General features: G+C 43.2%; 2 protein-coding genes across 8 annotated transcripts in view; one reads left to right on the top strand and one right to left on the bottom strand.

Moving 5' to 3' along the window:
* Positions 1-22,501, bottom strand: part of LOC147580263 (uncharacterized) — a 30,294-nt gene extending 7,793 nt beyond the window's left edge. The window contains exons 1-6 of one of the 4 annotated variants that reach the window (XM_086710862.1): positions 21,907-22,500; positions 20,027-20,308; positions 17,336-17,511; positions 14,278-14,395; positions 13,109-13,183; positions 6,762-6,974 (exon numbers count right to left, since the gene is read on the bottom strand). In XM_086710862.1, the coding sequence (XP_086566988.1) occupies positions 6,900-6,974; positions 13,109-13,183; positions 14,278-14,395; positions 17,336-17,511; positions 20,027-20,137 (555 nt within the window). In that variant the 5' untranslated portion in view covers positions 20,138-20,308; positions 21,907-22,500 and the 3' untranslated portion in view covers positions 6,762-6,899. Of the gene's footprint in view, positions 1-6,761; positions 6,975-11,667; positions 12,002-13,108; positions 13,184-14,277; positions 14,396-17,335; positions 17,512-20,026; positions 20,309-21,906 lie in introns of those variants that run through there. The other 3 variants (XM_086710865.1, XM_086710863.1, XM_086710864.1) reach the window with 3 other exon arrangements.
* Positions 22,502-22,522: 21 nt separating this feature from the next.
* RPS27L (ribosomal protein S27 like) lies at positions 22,523-26,040 on the top strand. 4 transcript variants are annotated; one of them, XM_025919803.2, is made up of 4 exons: positions 22,523-22,666; positions 23,553-23,661; positions 24,331-24,441; positions 25,844-26,040. In XM_025919803.2, the coding sequence occupies exons 1-4, from the start codon at positions 22,661-22,663 to the stop codon at positions 25,870-25,872; spliced, it is 255 nt and encodes an 84-aa protein (XP_025775588.1). In that variant the 5' UTR covers positions 22,523-22,660; the 3' UTR covers positions 25,873-26,040. The 4 variants fall into 4 exon arrangements, with proteins under 4 accessions (XP_025775588.1, XP_086566995.1, XP_086566993.1 ...); XM_086710869.1 differs by lacking the exon at positions 22,523-22,666 and adding an exon at positions 22,798-22,940; XM_086710867.1 differs by lacking the exon at positions 22,523-22,666 and adding an exon at positions 23,248-23,389.
* The last annotated feature ends 723 nt before the right edge of the window (positions 26,041-26,763 follow it).

Below are 26,763 nucleotides of genomic sequence, written 5' to 3'. Positions count from 1 at the left end.
ATAGGATGCTAAAGAAATAAGGCTGAAGAGGTGATTCTTTGGGGCCAAGATGAATATTCAGATTAAGAAAAACTGCTAATGAAATCCCAATCACATAGTAATTTCCCACGTACTGCTTTCTGAAACTCAAGTAGCTATATGGCCTAATTAGGCCTGTTTGGGAGATTATCACAACATCTTATTTCTGCCATGAATGGCATCATTCAGCATTTAATATTCATTGAGGCTTTTATGAAACAGAGAGGTTTCCATATGTCTCTAGAGCAAAACATTTGTGTTTGCCATCTGCTACTCAAGAGTAGTTTTTGTAGGAAAAGAATGCAAATCGCTTGGTTCTTTAATTACTTTGGGGTTAGGCTGTACTATAGCTGGGACTGTGGGACGGCCAATTCACTGAAAGGAGCATACGGTTGTTTACTTAGCCACCAAACTTAAAGAGTTCTTTACAAGCAAACGGCATGAAAAGAAATTGAAGCCTAAAACTATCTTTGTCCTTTAAACTCAAGGCAAAGTCCCTTGTGAAGTGATGTGTGAGACTTTTATAAGTTGGCATTAAGGAGACACTATCTAGGGACACTGGACTTTGAGGTTGTTATAGCAAGCATCAGTTCTCTTTTCTTAATCTTGACACCAAAGGAATATATGACTCAATACTTAAAAAAAAAAAAAAAAATCAAAGGATCTCCCGGAACTCAGTATAAAAAAAAAAAAAAAAGAAGGAATTTACTCTTGGTCACCCAGGAGATAATTACTTGGGCTTTGGACTCTGTGCTGTTCATTTTGCCTTTCCCTCTTTCTCATTACTTTCTCGAGTTGTGGATAATTCTCTGCTCAGTAACACCTTCCTAGCCAATGGATACACACCATTAGTTTTGCTTAATCAGGAGTAACTTCAACTGAGAATTTAACCCAACGTGGAAACCCTGGAGCTTAGAGAAATCTATAGATCTCAATTACTGATGCTCTTTGGAGCCCTCACAGTAAATTTCATTCACTGGGATTACTGGAATATATAGAACGTAAGAAATTGACAAATCAAAGGGACCTAGTTTGGCTACTGACTATGAGATCCTAACCTCATGGACTTCTGTTTTCTAAGACTATTTTCTGCTTGAAGGTGGTATAGAACCAATGAGTATAGAGATTGTTTATTGTTTCCAAAGTTTGTATCTCAGAATAGGAAGTGAATCAGTAGGTGAAACTAGAAGAATGGGTTTCATGGCCAAACCCTTTTGACAAATTCTGCTTCACAGTGTTTTGATGATAGGGCTTCTCCGAACACTTAATATGCTGATGTGCTTTGTGACTCTTCATAGTCTGGTGCTGAGTGCGGCTTTCCCCACACTTGTGCTCCGAGGCACCTTTTTGATGGAGCATCTTATGGGACCTATGTTCAGTATACATGTCAGGAAAGTGATTTCATCTGAACCCTAGTTTTAGATATGAAGATTGAGCTGTAAAGTCCTACTGTCATGAAGAAAATCAGCATGTTTATAGGAAGGTGTCAGGAAGGGAGGCAACATCCATTTATCAGAGTTCCTGCTGGACTGAGAACATCTGTCCCTGTTCAGGATTCTCCTGAATCCCAGGGCATGGCTCCCTCATGCTGCCTCTGTTACAGTCACACCCATGGAAAGATTAGCCAAGGGGTCTAGGGTACTGTGATGGCTGCTTCCTCCTGACCTGGGGCAGGTGACTTGCCCCCAAGTCCTGGGGGACGGACATTGTACTGAACTGAAATGAAAATCACCTTATGTGCAGAAGGAAATTTACCCAGCATTCTAAAAGTGCAAAAAACTAGATTCTTTTTTTTTTTTAATGTTTATTTTTGAGAGAGAGAGACACACACAGTGTGAGTGGGGGAGAGGCACAGAGAGAGGAAGGCACAGAATCCGAAGCAGGCTCCAGGCTCCAACCTGTCAGCACAGAGCCTGATGCTGGGCTTGAATTCATGAACCATGAGATCATGACCTGAGCCGAAGCCGGACGCTTAACCAACTGAGCCACCCAGGCACCTCCAAAAAACTAGATTCTTAAATGAACATTCTTGAGGCTGAGTTTCTTCAGGAAATAAGGCTAATGCCAGCGGTCCTGGGTGGCTCAGTCAGTTAAGCGTCTGACTCTTCATTTTGGCTCAGGTCATGATCTCACGGTTCATGAGTTTGAGCCCCAATTCGGGCTCCATAGTGACAGCATGGAGCCTGCTTGGGATTCTTTCTCTCTCTCTGGCCTTTCCCTGCATGTGCTCTAAATAAATAAACAAACGGACTTAAAAAAATTTTTTTTAAAGGTTAATGCCAAGTAATTAAGCTAACATTTGTGGTTTTCTCTTTTGTATTATTCTCTATTTTGAGTGAGTTATAGGATGTGTTAAGGGTCACATCACACCCAGACTAATTTTCTACATTGACATCTAAAGTTCTGTAGGGGCGCCTGGGTGGCGCAGTTGGTTAAGCGTCCGACTTCAGCCAGGTCACGATCTCACGGTCCGTGAGTTCGAGCCCCGCGTCAGGCTCTGGGCTGATGGCTCAGAGCCTGGAGCCTGTTTCCGATTCTGTGTCTCCCTCTCTCTCTGCCCCTCCCCCGTTCATGCTCTGTCTCTCTCTGTCCCAAAAATAAATAAACGTTGAAAAAAAAATAAATAAATAAAGTTCTGTAAAATGGTCTGTATAATAAAATGTTTTTAAAAATAGATTATTTAAATTTCTTGAGGGCATGAATTATATTCATATTGTATCCCTAATGACCACCACAGGGCTTGGCATACATTAGGCACACAGTAATAAATATGTTTGCATTCATTAGTAAACTACAATCTGATGATTAGACTTTAATAATGATAATAATACATTAATGGTACTAAGGACATCCTATCTTTCCAAAAATCCCAAAGATAAATTCCTTGACCTGGTTAAGGTTTAAAAGCAGAAGCTAGTTAACACTCCTTATTTGTAACCTTCTATTTCACAAACGTTGTACTGTGATGCGGTATTTCTTTCAGGAAATAATAAGTGGGATCACTTCCGTGTTTGACTTTTGAATACATGCACATAGACTTAGATGGGGAATGAGTCCATAGATACCGACTCCTATCTTCCAGTCATTGTAGAATTCCCCTGTCAGCCAGTTGGCCTGTATTAAACATCCCCAGAGATAACACACATAATAATAATCCTGAAACAATGTGTGACCCTGGAGGGCCTACTGAGTCATCAAAGAAGGATTAAGTCATGTTGGTAAATTACAGTTTTTCTGTATATTCATTCACTTAATAAAAACAAATTTTTTAGCCCCTACAATATATAAAGCAACTCACTAGGTACTGTAAGGGGAGTAAAGAAACTGATACAGACCATCCCTTAAGAAGCCTGTGGTCTTAGAGGAGAGGTGGGGCACACACATAAGTAATCACAATGCTGGGTAAAATTATGACATGCTGGTAATGTGCTGTTGTGTTAATTTACAGTTCTTTCAAAATTAGCTTATTTTTCTTTCAAAACTGGTAGTCTGTAGGTAAGCAGATTCCCCTGTGAATTAGAATGTCCCATCTCCTGACTATTCTGGATAAGCAGCATCTGTGACATCAAGTTTTATTTGCAGTGATCTGCATTGTCTGGGAGCCATGCTTCTTGTTATATAGCAGGACAGGGCCATCCCAGGAAGGTCTTATTGACCAGCACTAAGTCCCTGACGTTGGGACATACAATTCACTTGAACTGGATGGGTGAGGAGGATGAATCACAATGACAGGAAGGTGGGTACTTTGGGTAGCAACATAGTAATACAGGGGTCAAGTTGTTAAGTGACAGCCAGAAACGGGGTCAACATAGGCACACAAATTGTCCTTGGCTCGCCAAGTAGCTCCCTCTGAACAGAGAGTGGGTCTGTGGGGGAGAAGGTTGTGGGGGCAGTAGGAGGATTTATCGGTCCACACCCCAGAAGCGACCACTACCTGATGATGTGAGTTGACTCTTTTTTTCTGATTTGAGATATATTTTTATCTCCATTTAAAAAAATTTTTTTAATGTTTACTTATTTCTGAGACAGAGAGAGATAGACCATGAGTGGGGGAGGGGCACAGAGAGAGGGAGGCACAGAATCTGAAGCAGGCTCCAGGCTCTGACCAGTAGGCACAGAGCCCGACTTGGGGCTTGAACTCACGAATCGTGATATCATGACCTGAGCCGAAGTCAGTCGCTCAACCGATTGAGTCACTCAGGTGCCCCTTTATCTCCATTTTAAAAGCAAAAAAGGTAAGGAATTCATTTATACATCCAACATCCCAAGATCATTATGGAAACACATCTTTCATACATTAGGAACGATGCTGTCAGAGAAAGTTGGTCTAAAGCCTTTCTCTGAGCCAAGAATCCAGAATTTAATACGGTAATCACTTATTTTTTTTTAAGTTTTATTTATTTATTTGTGAGAGAGAGGGAGAGAAAATGCATACATGAGGGGTGGAGGGGCAGAGAGAGAGGGAAGAGAGCCTCCCAAGCAGGCTCTGTGCTGTCAGTACAGAGCCTGATGCAGGGCTCGAAATCATGAACCTCAAGATCATGACCTGAGCTGAAATCAAGAGTCAGACGCTTAACTGAGCCACCCAGGCACCCCAATACTGTCATCATTTAAATATACAACAAATTAACATCAAAGTATACACTTATACATTTCCTTATATATATCTTTTGCCTTCAAAATTGATGATTAAAAATACTTTTCATGTATGGACATAGTTTTTTTTTAATTAAATATTATAAATCATTAAATGAAACAGATATGAGTTAGCAAGGAAACTCATAATTTTAACTTTTTTGTATGTCAGGCCAGGACTGGGATCATGACTCTGATTCTGAGGGGCATGATGAGGACAGAGGGATTGGTTTTGTCCCCCAGCTCCTTGCAAGTTTGGCTGACCAAAGAGCAGGGCAGCACACACCCAGGGTCCCAGGGATTCATGCTTCTCTTCTTCCTTCCACTTGGTCCATTTTGGGGAGGCAACAAAAGGGTCATCTATGCTAGGATCACCACCTAGAGCTTTGGTATCTAGCTTTTTATGGGAGCTCAACCTCTCTGGTAAAGTATTTAATTATGGAGTTTATTCGTTTGATTCCTGGCCCTTATACCTGCCGGAGACCATGCCTACTGCCCAGAATAAATTATCTGTGGGAGGCAAACAGTCAAAACACTTGAAACAGCTCATGCCTTTTGTGTTTTATAGTTAAGGTAGCAATTACTTATGGTATCCAGATTTGTGCAGACTCCAGTATTAACTCAGACTTTTGACTTATTTGTTATATGGCCAGATAGCATTTGTTCTTAAGTCTTAGCAAGAGGGTCCCTTCCCCTGGGGCCCACTCTTTAGAGAACCCTACCCTTGCCCTCTTTTGGTCACTATTCCAAATTGGGCAGGGAATCCATAGGCCAGGAGATGTATTCATTCAGAGTCATGCTCCCTTTTCAGAATACACTCCAGGTACCCACACCCCAGAATTCTCAGCCGAATGCCCTGCTTCCAGGAATGGTATGGACCTCATCTCCGGATCTATCCTTCTGAGGGTGCACTGTTTCATTGGTGTGGCACCACAGGCATACGCAATGGCCAAAAGGGGGTGCTAACATGGACAGAGCTTGAACACATGGTCTGGGATCCTCATCGCATGTGTTTGATGCCTTCATGATATGGGCCCTGCCTGGGGCGGTTGGGGATGGGGGAAGGAGGGGCGTCGGTCCAGGCCAGGACTGCTCTCCCTAAACCACCACATTCTGGTGTGGAGCTCTGTGGAGCTAAAATATTCTAAATTTCATTATCGATTTTTTAGGTCATTATAAATATACATCTGTTAAGGTAGGAAACTTGCTTGTTATCTTCATCTATAATTGTTAAATATTTAGACATAAGATTTATGGGCCTCTGTTTTCACTCTTTTCTTTGTTTTTGTTGTTTGTTGTAGTTGTTTTTTTCCCCACTTTTTTGCACCCTAAGCCCCACAAATTATGGGACTAGGACCTCTCTTAGAATAGGTTTGATTTTGGGTTTGTTTAAAATCTTAATACAGGGGCGTCTGGGTGGCTCAGTTGGTTGAGTGTCCAATTTTAGGTCAGGTCATGATCTCACAGTTGGTGAGTTCGAGTCCCACATCGGACTCTGTGCTGACAGCTCAGAGCCTGGAGCCTGCCTCACATTCTGTGTCTCCCTCTCTCTTCCCCTCCCCTGCTTGTGCTCTGTCTCTCAAAATTAAATAAACATTAAAAAAAATTTTTTTAAATAAAAAATTAAAAAAAAAAAACTGGATACAAAGGATCTGGTAACAGAGGGTTGAAATGTGGGTGGTGGGTGGGCAGCTTGGTCACCAGGTCAAATGTAGCATGCTCATAAGCCATGTTCCAACTACGTCCCAATGTCCTGGTCCTGCTCCCTGGCCTGATAGGGGAAATTGTGTGTGTGTGTGCACGTCTAACATCCACTGGGAATCAGAAGAATATGACTTGGCTGTTTTCAAATAATTCAAGCCCACACTGCTGCTCTGCTCTAGGCTGCTGCCGTATCCCTGCCAAAACGCTCTTCCCAGTTGACTTCTTTAACCTGCTTGGAGTTAAGAGCTGGGCGCCCTGAATGCCTCTTCCAGGCAAAAAAGAATGAATGAGAAAAAAAGAACTGGGCCAAGCTTCCTTGACTGAACCACTTCACTTCGGCAAATCCCTAAGCCTTTCTATCTGTTTTGTAGGGGGTCAAGTGAGTAGACTAATTCAGTCGTACCTCCGAGGACATTGAGTGGCAGGTTTAATTAATGATGACTGTGAATGGGCTTTGTAATGTAAAGTTATACATAAATGAAAGGGGCACTACAACTATTTTTTGCCAAGTCTGGAGCTCGTCCTGCTTTCCATTGCCACAGTTAAGCCTCTAAGTACTGATCACAGACTGCTGCAGACTTCAAGAGTGCGGAAAAGCACAGCTGGGCTCCCATTACCTGAGGCAGAAAGCAGGGTCAGTAATTTGGGGGGAGAACTGGGGCAAGTAATCAGTGCCCATCTCAGATTCCTGGATGGCCGGTGGCACCAATATCCACTGGGTCTAGCTGGTGGCAGATGATGGACTGGTTTCTGCAAGCAAAGTTCAAAAACAGGTGTATCCACTTATTCCTGGAACCATTCTGGAAAGATTCTTGAGCGATCAAGCATCACATCGAGTAGAGAACTCTTCCCAAAGGTCTCCCTTGCACTTCTTCCTATTGTCTCTGCCTCAGTTTGCTGGCTGACAGCTCACACTAGAGGTATTTTCTTCAGGGAGGGTGTTTACTGAAAATATGCAACAAGAATCAAGCCTATTGAGGATGCATTTCTTCCTTTAAAGTCATATGTCTTATTTATAGGGGTCACATTCCATGGTTCACTTAAACACATGGCTATATGATTTACCAGAAGTCATACTGGCCTTGCTAAGCATTCCACTTTGGAATGGTTGATTACGCTGGCTAATATGGGATTGCTGTGTCTCTTACACTGCTCATCTAACAACATTCATATGCAACAAATCCTAACTTTTACGTAGTAAGTGAACATGATTGCTCTTTCTCTTAATCTCTGCAAGACTTTATGCTTCTAGGACGGTGTATCGTATGTTGTAATTATGTTTATACAGCCTCTTCTTATTATTAGATAATCTGGAGCTCCTTTAAAACCCCAAAAGGGTCTTAATCATTGTTACATTGCCCTTTACATCAGTGTCTTCTTTATAGGAGACACAAAAATACACTTAATCAAATACATTGAAAATGAAAAGACCTAATGGGTGATGAAAATGATAGGAAAGCCTAATGTTCATAGAGAGTTTCTTTCTCTATTTCTCTCTTTCATTCATTCATTCATTCATTCATTCATTCTGTCTGGGGAGCTTCACTTTCAAATAATTTTTAATTTAATTTATTTTTAATATAATTTACTGTCAGGTTGGTTTCCATACAACACCCAGTGCTCCTCCCAACAAGTGCCCTCCTCAATGCCCATCACCCACTTTCCCTTCCCTCCCACTCCCCATCAACACTTAGTTTATTCTCAGTTTTTAAGAGTCTCTTATGGTTTGGCTCTCTCCCTAACTTTTTTTTTTTTCCATTCCCCTCCCCCATGGTTTTCTGTTAAGTTTCTCAGGATCCACATAAGTGAAAACATGTGTTATCTGTCTTTCTCTGTATGACTTATTTCACTTAGCATAACACTCTCCAGTTCCATCCACGTTGCTACAAAAGGCCATATTTCATCCTTCCTCATTGCCAAGTAGTATTCCATTGTGTACATAAACCACAATTTATTTATCCATTCATCAGTTGATGGACATTTAGGCTCTTTCCATAATTTGGCTATCATTGAAAGTGCTGCTATAAACATTGGGGTACAAGTGCCCCTATGTGTCAGCACTCCTGTATCCCTTGGGTAAATTCCTAGCAGTACTATTGCTGGGTCATAGGGTAGATCTATTTTTAATTTTTTGAGGAACTTCCACACTGTTTTCCAGAGCGGCTGTCCCAGTTTGCATTCCCACCAACAGTGAGAAAGGGTTCCCGTTTCTCCACATCCTCTCCAGAATCTACGGTTTCCTGATTTGTTTATTTTAGCCACTCTGACCGGTGTGAGGTGATATCTCAGTGTGATTTTGATTTGTATTTCCCTGATGAGGAGTGCCTTTGAGTATCATTTCATGTGTCTGTTGGCCATTTGGATGTCTTCTTTGGAAAAGTGTCTATTCATGTCTTCTGCCCATTTCTTCACCGGATTATTTGTTTTTCGGGTGTGGAGTTTGGTGAGTTCTTTATAGATTTTTGATACTAGCCCTTTGTCTGATATGTCATTTGCAAATATCTTTTCTAAAAATTTCTTGTTGGAATCTCTAAGTATATTATATTGGTTAAGATAAAAATTCTTCTGCTACAGCCAGACCTAGGCTTACATCTTAGTTCAAATTACCATTTATGAGTTCTTGGGAATGGTACTTAACAAGCTCTGTGCCTTAGTTTCCTCATCTGTAACATGCAGATAACATCTCATGGAGATGGTGTAAAGATTAAATGAGATTATCCATGTAAAGTGCTTAGTGCCATGCCTGACACGAAATAAGCAAGAAGTAACATTCAGATGATATCACTGTCATCACCATGAGAAATGGGAGGAGAAGGAGTCTTGGGTGCTCTCAGAGCCTTAGAGTATCGCCTCCAGATTTCACAGCCTACCCCATAGTTCCCTTAATATGCCTTATAAAAATGAAATAGGAAACCACATAGGTTAGAAATTCCAAGTTTTCTGCTTCTAGCTCCTGATTTCAGATTTTACTCTTTAGATACTTTAAGTATGAGTAAGATAGTTCTCATTCAGACATAACGTAAGGGCTATTTAAAAGGCATTTTGTTGGTTGTAAAATATATTGCTAGGCAATGTGGGCCCTTGGAAATGGGCTTAGCTCCAATGCACTTGGTAAGTGTTTAGTTGAAAATGGCATCTCAGCGGCGCCTGGGTGGCGCAGTCGGTTAAGCGTCCGACTTCAGCCAGGTCACGATCTCGCGGTCCGTGAGTTCGAGCCCCGCGTCGGGCTCTGGGCTGATGGCTCGGAGCCTGGAGCCTGTTTCCGATTCTGTGTCTCCCTCTCTCTCTGCCCCTCCCCCGTTCATGCTCTGTCTCTCTCTGTCCCAAAAAATAAATAAACGTTAAAAAAAAAAAAAAATTAAAAAAAAAAAAAGAAAAGAAAATGGCATCTCTCCTCAACATGTGGTCTCTAGATCTGATTGTTCTCCGTGAACAAAAAAAAGTTGTTGCATACATTTATTATCACTTTGCTGAAGTTTGTGGAGAAGGTGTTTTCAGTTAACAAATATGTCCAGTGAATACTCGATGTTTCAGGGAAAAGACAGAACAACACCGAGGCAGCCTGAGGGGAGGATTTAGACTATCCGCTGCCTCACCAAAGGCAGTCGCGACAATGTTTGGAGGGAACAGGCACCTTTTGGGGTCTCTCTCCAGCCCAAGCCTCCTTTTCTCAGAGCTTCCCTGACCCTCTTGCACAGGGGTGGGCCCCAAGAGTCACTATCACTGCAAATGCTCACAGACTGTTGGAGTCCACGCTCCTGACCCAAGCTGAGACAACCAGATTCTCTTGCCAGGGCATCTGGAATTGGGACACAGGCCTTCGGGTCAGTCACTATTGGCCCTGGAAGTAGGACAGCATATAACAAGGGGCTGGCATAGCCACTGTCGTGATGTGCCCTGAGAGGCAGAAAAGCTGGGATGTAGGGAGAGGAGGCTGAAAGAGTGTCAGGGAGAAGTAGAGATGAGAAACCAGGTCGCTCCTGAGAGAAAAAGGGAGGTGGCAAGAGAAGAGCTGTCTCCATTCCCAAGGCCTCTCAGGGCTTTGTTCTGACCCCCCCTGAGGCCCAGCTGCCCTTCCTGCCCTGGCCCATGTCCAACACACTCTCCACCTTAGCTCAGGCAAGCTTAAGATGTATCTGTTACGTGAAACCCAAGGACTCTTGGCTGAGGGAGTGGTCTGGCAGAGAGAGAGAGAGGCTCAGCCAGGGATTCTGGTTGCACAGGCAGGGTCTGCCTGGTGATGCCCACCCTGGCGATCCCATCACAACCGCCTGCCCAAATCGGACATGCACACAAATCATTTTTGCTGACGATAAAACTGAATGGAACATATTCATGGCTATTCTTGAAACAACGTTCTTAGTCACTTCCTGATGTACTTTCTTGTGTAATAGGGAAGAAAGTGGCATTATGGATGGCACACCCAGAATTTCGTCTAACCCCGAATACTTGTACAGGGGTATATGTAACTGCAGCTGTCACCGGTCAGGAATTTTGCAGGGGAAAAATAAAAACCAGATGGGCACTGGTCGCTTTAACGATCTGTCTGTCCCCATTCTGGCCACTTGACACTCAGCTTTGGCTCTGCCCCAGATTCAGGGGCAAATCCTATCCCTAGGGAAGGTTTCAAGGAGCCCTGTCTCAGGAGTTCAGGAGACACTGTTAGGTTACCCTGTGACTTGTTCTCTCATCAAACTCTCTGGTTCTGGCCTCTGGGCTTCAGCCTTGACCCTGGGATTGAGTTGGTTAGATTCCCTGTCACAGGACCTGACTCCTTGATTCCTCAGGCTTCAGCCCCTGCCACCATAAAACCAGGACTGTGGCCCCTCCAAAATCAGGACTGTAATTTGCATACACCTATTCTTTGTAGGTAACACACCCGAAATGCAGACCAAGCTGGGGACCTTGCTACCTGCCCTTCATCCTGTGTGACCCTCCCCCACTGCCACTCGGGGTCACTCACACTGTTTTTTCCAACATCTGCCCCCCCCACTTTCACCGCTGCCAATAGTCACATTGGCTTCACTTATGGGACACCTTCTTTTGGTACCTGAATCTCTCTAAATTGCCACATCGCTTGTTATTTCTCTGAGGGTCCATGGTCCTGCAGCTCTGCTTGCCTGGAAGACCTCCTCCCTGTCACTTCAACTGGGCACCGGTCACAATGCCTAGCACTTAACAGGGCGACAGGGAAGCAATGTGGTGGAATGAGCATGGGCATCTCGAGCACACTTAGGTTCAAATCCCCGCTCCTTCACTTACACAAGGTTCTTAATTCCTCTAGAACACAAAAGAATTGTTGAGAGGATTATATGAGATAATGTGTCTGGCAAGATCCCGTAGTTATGTGATAAGATACATCTGCTTTTCTTTCCTGAACTTATATTTTTTAACAGCCTTATTGATAGTCACATGTCATACAACCCACTGACAGACTGCAGTGCAACGGTTTTTATTATATTCGCTAGACTTAGGGTTGTTGTTGTTCTTTTTTTTTTTTTCTTGAGGGGAGGGGAGAGGGGGAAAGAGGGGGAGGAGGGAGAGAGGGAGAGAGAGAGACAGAGAGAGAGAATCTTAAGCAGGTTCCACGGCCAGCACGGACCCCAACGCGTGGGGCTCGATCTCACAACCATGAGATCATGACCTGAGCTGAAAACAAGAGTTGGTTGCTTAACCGACTGAGCCACCCAAGTGCCCCTAGACTTAGATTTCTTAAAATGCAATTAAAGCATGAGAAATATGAGGCTTAATAACACTTAAAAAGACTTAGGATGTTAGTCAGCTATACGGTTAGGTAAATAAATGGTGCAATGCTATTATGCTGCCAAGAGAGCTTATGTGATATTGGACTGTGTCGGTACACATGTGATGATCAGAACAAGACAAGCAATGGTTCCCTGTGATTCAGAGCTGACAATATGTTCAGTCATTGGGCCCGCTTTAAGAGGGATGTGGGCAAATTGGAGCATGACCAAAGAAACATGAAAAAGGTGATGAGAAACGGCAAATACTCTGATATTCATCCTGGAGAAGTAGATTCTAAGAGGAGGCGACCCTGTCCTTAATTAGCTCAGGGCATTCAGTTGGAAAATGAATGACATGTGTTTCCTGTGTTCCCTTCCTAGGCCTGAAAGTCAAGAGGTGAATTTATTTTATTTTATTTTTTTATGTTTATTTATTTTTGAGAGAGAGACAGACAAAGCATGAGTGGGGGAGGGCAGAGAGAGAGGGAGACACAGAATTGGAAGCAGGCTCCAGGCGCTGAGCTGTCAGCAGAGAGCCCTACATGGGGCTTGAACCCACAAACCACGAGATCATGACCTGAGCTGAAGTCAGACACAACCGACTGAGCCAACCAGGCGCCCCATCAATAGGGGAATTTAAAAGCAAGCAAACTTCGACATTAAAGGATTTCCTCTTGAAAATAGGAATGGGTTGGCCCTTCCTAACCTGAAATTCCATATTTAATACGTTGCTACATCATTAGCAAGTCCGAGAGCAATGGCTTATAGAGCTCCTACTCTGTGTAATATGCTGTGCTCAGGTGATAAAATGATCCAGCAAGTCAGCCCTTCTTCATTTAAAGCCAACCATACAGTTTGCGGGTTAGTCTAGTAGTTCATTCTTTCTCCTATTTTTGATTCCTGCTTTTGATGTAAGAGAAAAGGATGCCCCAAAGTGTCGATATGGATATTTTATTAGCAGTTTGGATGATGGTAGAAATATTCCTAGAATAAGACTTTGGCATTACCTGGTCAGGAGGATTATGCTCTCCTCTTCCCGGCTCTGTGTAAAGTGACTTCATTTTAGTTCTTGAAATTGACCACTGTGGAAACATTTAGGGAAATCAGCAAACACTACAGATCAGCAACATAACTCTCCCCCATCTTCCAGGGTCCCACTGCTTCGAGTCTATGCTACACAGTGACTGCAGAGCTGGCACAATTCACAATGACGACAGACCTTCTACTACATTTTTGGACTATGTGTCTCTGTGAAAGATATACTTAGGGCCAATGGTATTTAACTTTCACCTAAGGGTGATTTGGAATTTAAGTAGTTTAACAGAGTTAACTAGTTTCAGATGAGTGGAATATTTAGGGGGAAATATTTGGGGAAGATTAGACTCATTCTCAACTGCCTTCTAAGTCACATCTATTTTTCCTAAAACTTGTAATAACCCAGTCTATATATTTAAAGAGTCTATAGGGAGACAGAGCCAGGACTAAGGCCCTCTGGAGCTGGGAAGATAAGGCTCTCTGCTGGCCAGTGCTTGTCCTGCATGACAAGTGGCTCCTTGTGCCACCTATTGGACTTTGAAAGAACAGTCTCTCAGGTTTTGATTGAAAGGTAAGACACCAGCAAGGATTTTCCGCAGCTGGAACAAATTCATGGTCTTCCGTAAGTCAGAACTATTCTAAAAAGCTAGAATTTTACAAGTCACTAAGAGGGAAATCATCATCAGCCCGAGATTCACAGAGCCAACTGATTCCTTTGTAATCAACAAGTTCTAGGAATTACAGTTGGCATTGACTGAGCACTTAGTATACTGTGCACTTTACAAGCATTACCTCATTCTGTCTTCATATAACCTTATGAAGCAGACATAAATATTTTCATTTTACAGATAGGGAAACAACACAGTTAAGTGGCTATTAGGCTTAAAAAGTTTCTGCATTGCCTGCCCGTTCTGTATATAGACATTCTGCAAATAGTTGAGTAAGTTTTTAAATGTGAATAAACAGAGGACCATTCTTCTTAATACTCTGAGCCTGCTGACCCATTAGCCTTTTATAAATGGCTAAATAAATGATTTTCATTTATTTTTGCTTGAACATGCCTTCCAAGGGAAGGCTATACTATCTCCATATCACTATATCACTATAATACCTCATTAACCTTATAATGACCCACACTTACTTTTTCAGTTTCAGAAAACAAGTTAACTTGGGCTTGGCCAGAATTCTGTGGTCGTTCGGTCTTCTCATCACACCAAGTTGAGGCAGAGGAAATACCAAAGGCATGCATCAAGAAGGACCTATAAAGTTATGAGAGAAAAAGAAGGGTTATGGATAAACCAGAGGGAGAAGAGTTAGTTCTCAAAGAAAGACGATCAAGCCAGTTACATTGAGTAGATGGCACTCTGGACATATTCCTGTGCCTGTCATGCTACTAGACAAGTGGGGGAATGACAGCACATCCTGATCTTAAGAAGCCTATGGACTTCTAAGGAAGAGAACACACTCAGAGGAACATGAGGAGCGTGAACCTGCAGTACAAGAACTTGCAGAGAAAAACCACACAAGACAGCAGCGGTCATTGAGAAAGGATTAATGTAGGCAGTAAGTGCTGCAGAAAAGGGAAAGGTTACATTTGCATACATTTTTGCTGACCCCAGCATCTTCATGAAATATCTTCACTGTGAGCTGTGGGGAGACAGTGAAGTATGAGAGAACACCTGGCCTCGCAGTAGCTCACTTCTCCCCTGGAGACTCAGGCAGGCGATGAGAGGGTTTGCAGGAAGCAACAGCTGGAGAGACATGGAGACCAAGCACCTGGCCATCAAGGCAGGCAAGACGGTGCTGGCAGGTCTCACCTGGCTACCGAGTCTTGATGTACCAAATATTAATGATTTTTTTTCCCCCTCTGTATTTGTCCTTCTTTCTACCTTTTAGCAGGAGTAGCCTGTAGTTCTTCTGGGCTTTGCTTTTGAAAATGTTGAGCCCTCTGGAGAATGGAGAGTAGTAGTTCTCAACCTTGACTCCTCCTGGAATTACCTGGGGAGTTATAAAAAACACTGTCGCCTGGGTCCCACCCCCATATGCTCTTAAACTGACCTGGGATGCTCCTCTGGTGATTCTAATGTGCAACCAAGTTTGAGTCCCAGTGACTTAAAAGGTTCCTGGACATAGTAAGAGAGAATAAGATCTACTAAAATGGACAAAGCATCTTGGAAAAGGAGGGAAGAGGGGAACTTCCGTGTTGCAATCTAGAGAAATAGCCTTGATTTGTTGTCTGGAGTAGTGGGAATCTGGGTTCTGGTTTTCGTAGAGTCCCACAGAGGAGGTAGGAAGGCTCCAGAGAGAATGCCAGTTGGTAAATCTAGGGCGGTGTTTCTAGGTCTGGGATCTGCATGCAAATTGCCAGGCCATCTTGTTAAAATGCAGATTCTGACTTAAGAGGTAGGGGGTGGGGCCTGAGTCTCCATTTCCAGAAAGTTCTTAGGTGATCCCAGTGCTGCCCATAACATGTCAAAGATCTTCATGGCTAGGACTCTAGGCTGTCTCTCTTAAGATTCCCATTTCCATCTGAAGCCACAACCTGCTAAACGTGAAGTGTTCCACAGTCAGGGGCAAAGGACATCCTTCTGTGACCTGGTCTGATTGAGAGCTGAAGGGCAGACAGTCCCATCTACAGATCTCCAAAGCCTGGCAGGCTAAAGAGGAGCATATCCTGGCAGGGGATCCCCATGTCAGGGTCCTGGTAGAGTACAAATGGCCCACTCAGAAGAGATGACTGAAGATAGCTTCAGGTAGGTATTATTTACAAGGATGAGGCAGGGTTAACAGAAATGAACAAAAGATGGTGAGATACCATCCCTCAGGCAGAAGAACCAAAAGAGGAGGATGTATTGACTGGAATCCCATAAAAGCTGTAGGAAAGGGACACCTGAAACAACTGTTTCTTTTATTTTTATTTGTTTATTTATTTATTTACTAGGGGAGGGGCAGAGAGAGAGAGGGAGAGAGAGAATCTCAAGCAGTCCCCACACTGTCAGCACAGAGCACGACACAGGCTCCTTCTCACAAACCATGAGATCGTGACTTGAGCTGAAATCAAGAGTTGGATGCTTAACCAACTGAGCCACGCAGGTGTCCCTTTATTTTTATTTTTTAAGAGGCCTCACACCAGCACGGAGCCTAATGAGGCACCTGAATTCAGGATCATGAGATTAAGACCTGAGCTGAGGGACACCTGTGTGGCTCAGTTGGTTAAGTGTCTGACTTCAGCTTAGGTCATGATCATATGGTTAGTGAGTTCGAGCCCTGCATTGAAAGCACTGAAGGTGGAGAACCCACTTCAAATCCTCTGTCTCCCTCTCTCTCTGCCCCTCTCCTGCTCACACTCTCTCTCTCCTTCTCTCTCAAAAATAAACATCAAAAAAATAAAAGACCTGAGCTGAGATCAAGAGTCAGACACTTAACTCACTGAGCCCTAGGTGCCCCACAACTGTTTAATTTCGAGAAGCACAGCCACATGAAGAAAATAGCCCACCATGGATAGATCCAGGGGAGCAAATACCCCAATATTTCTCTTCACCCACCTTGTGATTTCCTACTAATACCTCCCATTGGCCCAACTCAGGTAGAAACCAGAGGACAAGAGAACTCAGCAGACACAGTCCATCAAAGTCAGCTTCCTGGGCACAGAGAAGGGTGAAGGATGGAGAGCAGATCAGCTCAGGGAAAACCTAGCACAATCTCCAAGAATGAGGTGAAATGTTCTGCCAGGCCAGACTACTTAGCCTGTTTAGGCTGCTATAACAATATACTCTAGAGTGGGTGGCTTAAATAACAGACATTTATTTCTCACAATTCTGGAGGCTGGCAAGTCCAAGATCAATGGTGTGGGCAGATTTGGAGCCCACTTCCTAGTTCATAGATGGCAGTGTTCTCACTATGTCCTTACATGGTAGAAGGAGTGAGGGAGCTTTCTCAGGCTTCTTTAATAATGGCACTAATTCCATTCATGAGGGCTCCATCCTGATGACCTAACCACCTCTCAGAGTCCTCACCTCTCAGTACCACCACACTGGGAAGTTAGGATTCAACCTATGAATTTCAGGGGGACACAAACATTCAGCCCGTAGTACAGCCCAGTGGGGCTCAGCTTCTGTCAGAAATTCAGCTGGCATGGAAGAGAAGATGACAACAGAGTTTGCACCTGAGACTCTTACCCCTTCTAGACGGGAGCTTACCTGAGAGTGTCAAACATCCTCATGAATGACAGGTGAACTTCAACCCCCACAGCGGAGCTTTTGGGACAATGATCGTGATCCTGTTGGAGAACTGGTGAGCAGAGAAGAGGCGAGCTTTCAGAAGTTGCTGTTGATTTCAGGAATGTGTTGAGAGTAAGCCACTCAAGCTTTGAATCCTGACAACAGGTGGAGCACAGAGGAAGAGAAAAAGAATACAACCTTGTGACAGTTTGCTGATGACACAGATTTCTCTTTCTCAGAAAAATACTTAGGAAGGCAGGAGTGTGAAGAGTTATCTTTGGGCCCCACCTCGTACCCCGAATTTCTTAAGACAAAATGAATCTCCCACCATCTTTCTGGGAAAAGAAGGGCACGAGCCAGAGGCACGCCCCGACTCCGGGGCAAGTAGGGATCTGACCTATTTAGAACTGGTCTTGGCTAGCCTGAAATTTAGCACCGGTTAAGTTCCTGGCTTAATTGGAACACCTGTGCGCTTTCCCAGTGTCTGAAGTTGACAAAGGGGGAAGGGAGCGGAGATGGCTGCGCACTTGTTAGGCTGGTACTGAACAGGAGATAACAGAAGCACTTTCTCAGACGTGGCCAGGTAGAACCGCTGGGGAGTTCTCAGCAGTACACAGAATTCCAACTGGCACTTTGGGAAGCCAGGTGGGGGCTCCTTGCGCCGGATCCCTGAGAGCAGACTGCCAAGGCAAAGGGGCTCTGGGTCCCTTAATCTGCCAGCAGTGCAAAGACAGCGGGACATTTTAGGAGACGCTTAGCTTTGGAGGAGGAGGCAGAGTTATGGCATCCAGGTCTTTCTGACCTTGAGTTTTATTTCCCATGCAATTACTGTGTCTCAGAAGTTGAGGGTTTTGACACTGTACGGGGCATTAGTAAGGAATGGAAGCAATAACTAGGAGTGGTCATTAGAAAGTGTTCTGAGGGGGGCGCCTCCTGGCTCAGTCGGTTAAGTGTTTGACTTCGGCTCAGGTCATGATCTCATGGTTGGAGGAGCCCCACATCGGGCTCTCTGGTGCCAATTTCAGATCCTCTGTCCCCCTCTCTCTGGCCCTCCCCTGCTGGTTCTCTCTCTCTCCCTCCCTCTCTCTCTCACAAAATAAATAAATAAACTTAAAAAAAAAAGTGTTCTGAGGCCTACTGCATATCAAGTGCCAAAATCAATTCCAGGTTAATTAAAAAGTTAAAGAATGAATACCACAACAAAAGAATTAGAAGAAAGTTTAGCTGATCCTAACATGGCCAAGGCCCGTGAAAACACAAAAGCAAAAAAAAAAAAAAAAAAAAAAAAGGAAAAACCAATAGTTTGAAATAAACATATACACGCAAAATTAAAAATTTCTGTATAGTTTTCAAATCACCAAAAAAAAAAAATTAAACAGGATAAAGTTAACAGGAACTAATGAGTTGGGAAAACACTTGCAGCATATGTGATTACTGGTTAATGTCATTAACACAGAAAGGAAGAAATGGGTGATCACCTCAATGGAAATATGTGAACTGCCAACAAGCACTGGAAAATATGAATTAAATAACAGTGAAATATGATAAAATACCATACAGTTCTTCAGGATTGACTGAGATAGGGAAAAATATAATAGTATTGTCAAGGGTAAAAGAAAGGGGCATCTCAAATATTTATAACTGGAATGTAAATTGGTTTGATTTTTCTGGAGGGTAATTGATAGTTTATATTATTTTTTTTTTAATGTTTATTTACTTTTGAGAGAGAGAGAGCATGTGCACACAAGTGGGGGAGGGGCAAAGAGACAGGGGGATAGAGGATCCCAAGCGGGCTCTGTGCTGATGACACTTTAGGTGCTGACAGCACTGAGCCCCAAGTGGGCTCATGAAGTCATGAACTGCAAGATCATGACCTGAGCCAAAGTCGGATGCTCAGTTGACTGAGCACTCAGGGGCCCCGGTAGTTTATATTGTAAACCTTACAATGTGCATAACTTAAAAAAATTATTTTAAATGTTTATTTAGGGGCGCCTGGGTGGCGCAGTCGGTTAAGCGTCCGACTTCAGCCAGGTCACAATCTCGCGGTCCAGGAGTTCGAGCCCCGCGTCAGGCTCTGGGCTGATGGCTCAGAGCCTGGAGCCTGTTTCCGATTCTGTGTCTCCCTCTCTCTCTGCCCCTCCCCCGTTCATGCTCTGTCTCTCTCTGTCCCAAAAATAAATAAACGTTGAAAAAAAAATTAAAAAAAAAATGTTTATTTATTTATGAGAGAGAGGGAAAGACACAGAGTGAGAATGGGGGAGGGGCAGAGAGAGAGAGGGAGACACAGAATCCGAAGTAGGCTCCAGGCTCTGAGCTGTCAGCACAGAGCCTGATGGGGGGCTTGAACTCAAGATCCGTGAGATCGTGACCTGAGCTGAAGCTGGATGCTTAACCGAGTGAGCCACCCAGGCTCCCCAAAATGTGCATAACTTTTGACTCAGCAGTTTGTCCTCTAGGAATTTATCTTAAGGAGATAATCTAGGACGTGCACAGAGACTTACCTACAAGAATGTTTACGACAGTGTTATTTTAACAATGACAAATTCTGGGGAGGGAGTACTGAATGTTAAGATTTGACAGAACTGGGAAGTAGCTACATGGGTCTTCATTATTGTATTAGTTTCCTACTGGAACAAAAAACCGTAAAGTTAGTGGCTTAAAACAATGTACATTTTTTAAGTCACAGTTCTGTAGTTCAAAGTCCGACCTGGGTCTCACTGGGTTAAAACTGAGGTGCTGGCAGGACCGTGTTCCTTCTGGAGACTCCAGGGCAGTGTCCATTTCCAGCTTCTAGAGGCTGCCCGCATTCCTTGGCTCAGGCTCCCCTTCTTCCATCTTCAAATCCAGCAACACAGCATCCCTCAGACCTTTCTTTCATCACCGCATCTCTTTCCCTGACTCTTCGTCTGTGTTCCTCTTCCACTTTTAAGGACCCTTGTGATCACATCGGGCCTACACAGACAATGCTCCTAGTTAGCTAATTAGCAAGCTTAATTCCAGTTGTCATGTAACCATAGGTCCTTGGGATTAATGCTGAAGTCTTTGGGGGTCATTATTCTGCCTACACTACTGTATTATAGTTCCATATACTTATCTTCATAAAATGGTATTTTGTAATATTTAAAAAACCTAAATTCAACGTCCACTTTAGTGTATGGATGAAAGGAGGCTATATATTGATAGTATGAATGCTGTGTGTGCATTAACAGTCATAATGTGGGGGCGCCTGGGTGGCTCAGTTGGTTAAGTGTCCGACTTCAGCTCAGGTCATGATCTCACAGTCTGTAAATTCGAGCCCCGCGTCAGGCTCTGTACTGACAGCTCAGAGCCTGGAGCCTGCTTCCGATTCTGTGTCTCCCTCTCTCTCTGCCCCTTCCCCGCTCATGATCTGTCTCTCTCTGTCTCAAAAATAAATAAAAACATTAAAAAAAAAAGTCATACTGTCGGAAGACATGTAACACGGAGCAATGTTCATTATGTAATGAATGGGGGAAAATAAAGTCTACAAAAGAATATGCACAAGATAACATTTATGTAAAACCCAAACCCCAAGTATATTACTATTTACTATGCAAGTAAATAAAAAATGTTAGGAAGGTCAAAATGTCAATAGTGTTTATCTCTGGATGGTCATTTTAATTTTCTTCAATTTTTCTCCATTTGCCAAAATGTGTGAAATAAAAGGTGACTGACAATGTTATCTAGCACATTTTTCTCCTTGGTATCCTTTTAATTACACTTGCTCACATCCATCCCTCAAGTTCATCCTCATCAAAAATACTTCAGTTCAAAGGGGCACATGCACCCCAATGTTTATGGCAGCGCTATGAACAATAGCCAAAATATGGAAAAAGCCCAAATGTCCATGACTGATGAATGGATAAAGAAGATGTGGTATATACATACAATGGAATACCACTCAGCGATGAAAAAGAATGAAACCTTGCCATTTGTAACAAGTGGATGGAACTAGACGGTATTATGCTAAGTGAGGTAAGTCAAACAGAGGCAGATACCTGATTTCCCTCATATGCGGACTTTGAAAAACTCAACAGATGAACAGAGAGGGAGGCAAACCATAAGAGGCTTTTAAATACTGAGAACAAACTGAGGGTTTGGCGGGGGGGGGGGGGGGGGGGGGGCGGGGGGGGAGGTTAAATGGGTGATGGGCATTAAGGAGGGCACTTTTCGCTGGGGAGGTGGGGAGACACCTGGGTGGCTCAGTCAAACATCCGACCCTTGGTTTTGGCTCTGGTCACGATCTCAAGGTTTGGTGAGTTCAAGCCCCATGCTGGGCTCCATGCTAACAGTGCAGAGCCTGCCTGGTATTCTCTGTCTCCCTTTCTCTCTGCCCCTCCCCCACCTGCACTATCTCTCTCTCAAAATAAATAAACCTAAAAAAAATTAAAGAAAAAAAGGCAGGCACTTTCGTGGATGAGCACTGAGTGTCATATGGAAAAGATGAATCACTTGGTTCTACTCCTGAAGCCAAGACTACACTGTACATTAACTAACTTAAATATAAATAAAAAGAAAAAAAAAACACACACCACATTTCAAGTCTGGCTCTCAGTGACACCATTTTTTTCAGGCCCCAGTTGTCCGCGGAGGCAGGAAGGAACCATGCGGTGAACTAAGCCCGGCAGCGAATCCTGCTTCTTAAAAACTTCAGGGCGAAGCTAACCCAAGGCACAGCCGCATCCCACAAAGAACTTAACGGGTACCTTGGAAGGTGGATGCTCAAGTATAGGAACCCTTCATAATTTCTCCAACACGGGTTAACGGTTTCGATTGACGCTACTATTTTTTAAAAAACGAACAGAGAACGGCGGCGAGAGCCGGGGGCCTGGCGACCAGGACCGTGGCGGGGGCCACCCACCGCGCCCGCCGGGTTCCCCTATGCCGCGGGGCTCAGGCGGCCGTCAGCGTTCCCCCTCCGCGGCCTAAGCCCCAGGAGGCTTCCCAGCCGGACACACCGCCTGAGCCTCACTCCGGGCACCGCTGGCTCGACGCGCAGCCCTACGGCCGGCGGCCCTGGCCCAGGCACCTGGCTGGTGCGGTTCGGGCTTTCGGCACAAGGGGAACCTCAGGGCCTCTCCCGCAGCCCCTGATCGGCTGACCCGGCCGAAGCCGACCCCCACCACCGAGAGGAGCGCCTAGAGCGGACCGGCCCGCCGGTCCCGACGCTCCGCTCCGCCCAGCCGCCTCTATCCCGGAAGTTGATGCAGCTCGCCAGATCGCGTGCTGCTCGTTAGGGGTGTCGCCTTAGAGATCGGGACTGGCTAGGATTGCGAAAGGATCAACATGCCTGTGAGTTGTTTACTTTCTGGCTTTCCGTTTATTTCGGGCTTCTCTGTCTAGGGGTCCTGGGGGCGGGTTAGCCCGACGCTTCGCGGGCCCGGGGGTCCCTGCCTAACGCATTTCAGGGGCGCGGATCGCGCAGCTCCTCCGCGCGTGGCGGACTTGTTGGGACTTGTCTGGACGGCGCGGCGTGTCGGGCCCTGCATGGGCGTGGAGCGGGGTGGACCCGGGGCCGCCCAGTGCTTAGGTCTCGAGTCCCTAGCTAGGGGAACACAGCTTCTCGGTAACACTCAGCCTTCTTGTGTTTGGGTGGGCGCTCGCGAGACTGTAGTCTTTGGAGTCTTTTTGCTCTCCTTGTGCTTGGTGGTTCTCTCCTCGTCTCGGAAGCGATTTTATGCTGGTTTCCTTTTTCAAAACTGTCTTCGCAGTTACCTTACTTGTTAACTGCATCAAGGACAGTCAGGCTTCAGCCGCTCAGAGTTCCTGTCAGATCAGATGTTGAACCCCGGGGGCAGAAGTCACCCCCGTGTTGGCACTCTCCGGTCTACCTCAGCGATTTCTACTTTCAGCGGGTGCACGGTTGGGGTCAAGTTCTTACTTAGCACCACAGTGTTGTTTTTATCGGAGACTTACTCAGCGGACTAAAGAAGAACGAGATTAACCTTACCATATGCTTCTTGATCGTCCTAGAGTTCCTTGACCGGGACGTAGAGAACACAAGCATTATAAAAAGTATGGATTAAAGTTAACAGGCTAAAAAAATAACAAGTATCTGACATGTTGCGTCGGCTGAGTATGACTTTATTCTCTTTTTTGCGTGTGTATTTTAAGTCTGGTTAAATCTGCCACCATTGTGGATTCATTCTGGGAATAATAATACGTTTTTTTTATTCAGTTGGCTAGAGATTTACTCCACCCGTCCTTGGAAGAGGAAAAGAAAAAACATAAGAAGAAACGTCTAGTTCAAAGCCCAAATTCTTATTTTATGGATGTAAAATGCCCAGGTAAAATTTCAGATCTTAATTCCTTTCTCAAGGAAAATTTCTGAAGGGATTGCTAATGTGGTGTGTATGTTTAGATCCCTTAGGACCCTTTGTTGACTAGCAGTGGGATTACAGAATTGGAATGTCAAAAGGGACAGTTTCCTAGTAAACTATTCAAACCACAGGAGAAAGATTTGGGGGCGGGGGTGGTGAAGAGGAGACTCCAAAGGGGATATGACATTTGACTTACTAAGTGTGAAGCTATGCAGATGGTTAGTTTTCTTGAAACTAATCATGAAAAGTATGTTGATTCTTCAGTGTAAAGCTGTGCTGCCCACTGCGGTGGCCATTAGCCATAGGCAGCTACTGAGCACTGGAAATGTGGCCAAAATGGGAAATAGTCCTTAAGTGTAAAATGTACACCTGATTTTTAAGATGTAGCACATACACACACAAAAACCATATTGATTACATGTTGCAATGGTAATAATATTTTGGAAATAGTTCAATAAAATATATTACTAACTTCACCTGTTGGCTTTTAAAAACATTTTTTATGTGACGTTAAATATGTGGCTTGCTGTTGCAAACATTAAAGTCTTAATCTTTTACGAAGTCTTTGCTAGAAATATGTTGAACAATATGCTTTATTTTCTTCTGCTTTTCGCTTTCAATTTGCCCTTTTTCTAGGTTGCTACAAGATTACCACGGTTTTCAGCCATGCTCAGACGGTGGTTCTTTGTGTAGGCTGTTCAACAGTGTTGTGCCAGCCAACGGGAGGAAAGGCCAGACTCACAGAAGGTATGTCATTTGGCCGTTTCTAACCCAGTGATGAGATTTTATGATTATAAATGTCTTCCTTTGCTAAAAACCAGTTTAAAAGAAATCTTAAATTCATTATTACCAAAATAGTTGTATCTTTCATCGTATGCTCTTTCAGTAAAGAGTACCCTGCTCAGATGGCTAAGTTTATATTCTTGACTTTGTAAAGAACTCATGTAACTATTATTTTTCTTACTTTGGAACACCTAATTCTGTTACAGTTAGTCATTTAGTTTGTTTAACGTGGAATATTAAACATAAGTCAAAATGGAGCCAAACAATAACTACATACAATAGGACATACAGATTTTTAAAACCATAGAATTTTAAAAATTCCATCATAAATATTTTGTTTCATATATAGTTGACGCATTTGACTGAAGACAGTTTTTATCGTTGCTGGCTAAGCAACAGAAAACTAACGTATAAATTAAAATGCCAGAGGTTTTGATTTGTGAGTACCTGCTTAATTAAACATCTCATTTAAAAATTTTTATTTATTTATTCATCTACTTATTTAAAGACTTTATTTTTAAGTAATCTCTACCTCCAGTGTGAGGCTCAAACTTAACAGCCCTGAGATCAAGTCACATGCTCTACTGACTGAGGCAGCTGGGTGCCCCTAAAAATCCCGTTTGAGTTGCTCTTTCACTTTTGTGCACCAAGAAAAAAAAGAGTAATTATGAATATTGTTTTCCATAGTAGTACTTATAGATTTATAGTTCCATAATTATATTTGAAATTTGCTTGTGATATTTTGGGGAGTTGTGAATTCCATATTGTTCTCACCAGAAGAGTTATAAGTGGTTTGGGAACTAATCTAAAATCTATTTTGTGTGAGCTGGTGAGATCTAAGTATGAGGTCAGCATACAATATTTAAGTGTAGTGTTGCTCTCAAAAGTATACTTGCAAAAGAGTTTTTAAACCTTTATATCATGCCATGATCTTGGAGTTTTGTGCCCATGTGCTGATGGATGATTAATAGGGTATTAGAGTTTTCCTAGCAGACTTGAAGAGCATCCTCATCAAAATTAGTTTCTTGGGAAGTGATTCAAAATAATTCCTAAAAACTAAGATTGCATTTTCTGATAGCTGGCGTTAAAGTTTTAACTGTTGAATTTAGGCTCATGGTCTTATGTAGACTCCAACATAGCATTTGAGAAACAGGAATAATAGTTATAGTCACATCAGAATAAATTCAAATGTACAAGATTTATTATAATAAAGTTCTAGTATAAAAGGATAAATAACGTATATATGAATGTTAATCTAATATTCCTAAAACTTTGTTTTTTTTAACTTAAAAAGTACTTTTTGTCATTAAAACTATACTAGAGATAGAGTACACTTGTTTAATGTGCTCTTGTGATTCCTTTGCAGGGTGTTCATTTAGAAGAAAGCAACACTAATGATCACACAACCTCTTGAATTTGTGTTCTATCGCAGAAAGCCTTATCAGTTCAATAATTCCGGTTAATCTACCAAGATAATGTAATTATGTTTAATTTTGTAAGGTATACAACAGTCATCTCCTATTTTGGTGTCAGTTTTTCAATAAAGTTTTGATTATGGGCAAATTCCCCTTTTTATTTTTTTTAAAGTATGTGTGAATATGCTATGTGTTTATATGTATACTGTGTGAATTTGGTATAAACATTTTAAGAAGTGTATTCTGATTAGTTTGTCTCATTTCAGGACTGGAAACCCTAAATATTTGATTTTCAGCCCTTTTCCAAATTGCTGTGAGTGGGCTAAACAATTAAAAAATGGAAAGAAGTCCATTATTTGTTAATTCTAAAAATAGTTTGCTATTGTAACTATGGAAACACATTTACAGAAGTACATATTTAATGCTGTAACAATCAGTATAATTACAGAGTAATTATAATGTAATGGTTTGCGTTTTTGTGACCCTAACATGCTGTATAATTTAGTAGAATAACTGCAGCTGGGGTCTGAGTTATAGGAAGCTCCTTTTGGGGTAGGAAATTTGAGAGGAGACATCAGGAGTAGCATGATTTACCCCAGGATGTCCTGGTTGGGAATGGTAGATGGCATGGAATTCTCTGATCCAGACACATGAGCACACCTGATTACAGATGCGTGTTGAGTGGCTCTGGTGTCTCCTTGTCATTTTGATTGTTTATGGAGTGATCCTAGGGAGCTAGAAAGTGGAGTGTATCTCCCTCTAGCCACATTGGACTGCTTGTATTTGACTTGTTACCTTTAAAGTAGGCACTTAAGATGGGCCTTTGCTATCAAGAGATGTTTCTATATATTCACCCCCAATCTGGAAGGCT

The sequence above is a fragment of the Puma concolor genome, chromosome B3 (genome assembly GCF_028749965.1).
Source record: "Puma concolor isolate L17-30 chromosome B3, mPumCon1.1.hap2, whole genome shotgun sequence".
Lineage (NCBI taxonomy): Eukaryota > Metazoa > Chordata > Mammalia > Carnivora > Felidae > Puma > Puma concolor.
The sequence above is the reverse complement of the archived record's forward strand: the minus strand, read 5'-3'. Positions and strand labels throughout refer to the sequence as shown.

Coding starts and splice junctions, on each gene's coding strand:
- RPS27L (XM_025919803.2), top strand. Junction 23,662..24,330: donor TATGGATGTAAAATGCCCAG/GTAAAATTTCAG, acceptor CCCTTTTTCTAG/GTTGCTACAAGATTACCACG. Junction 24,442..25,843: donor AAAGGCCAGACTCACAGAAG/GTATGTCATTTG, acceptor ATTCCTTTGCAG/GGTGTTCATTTAGAAGAAAG.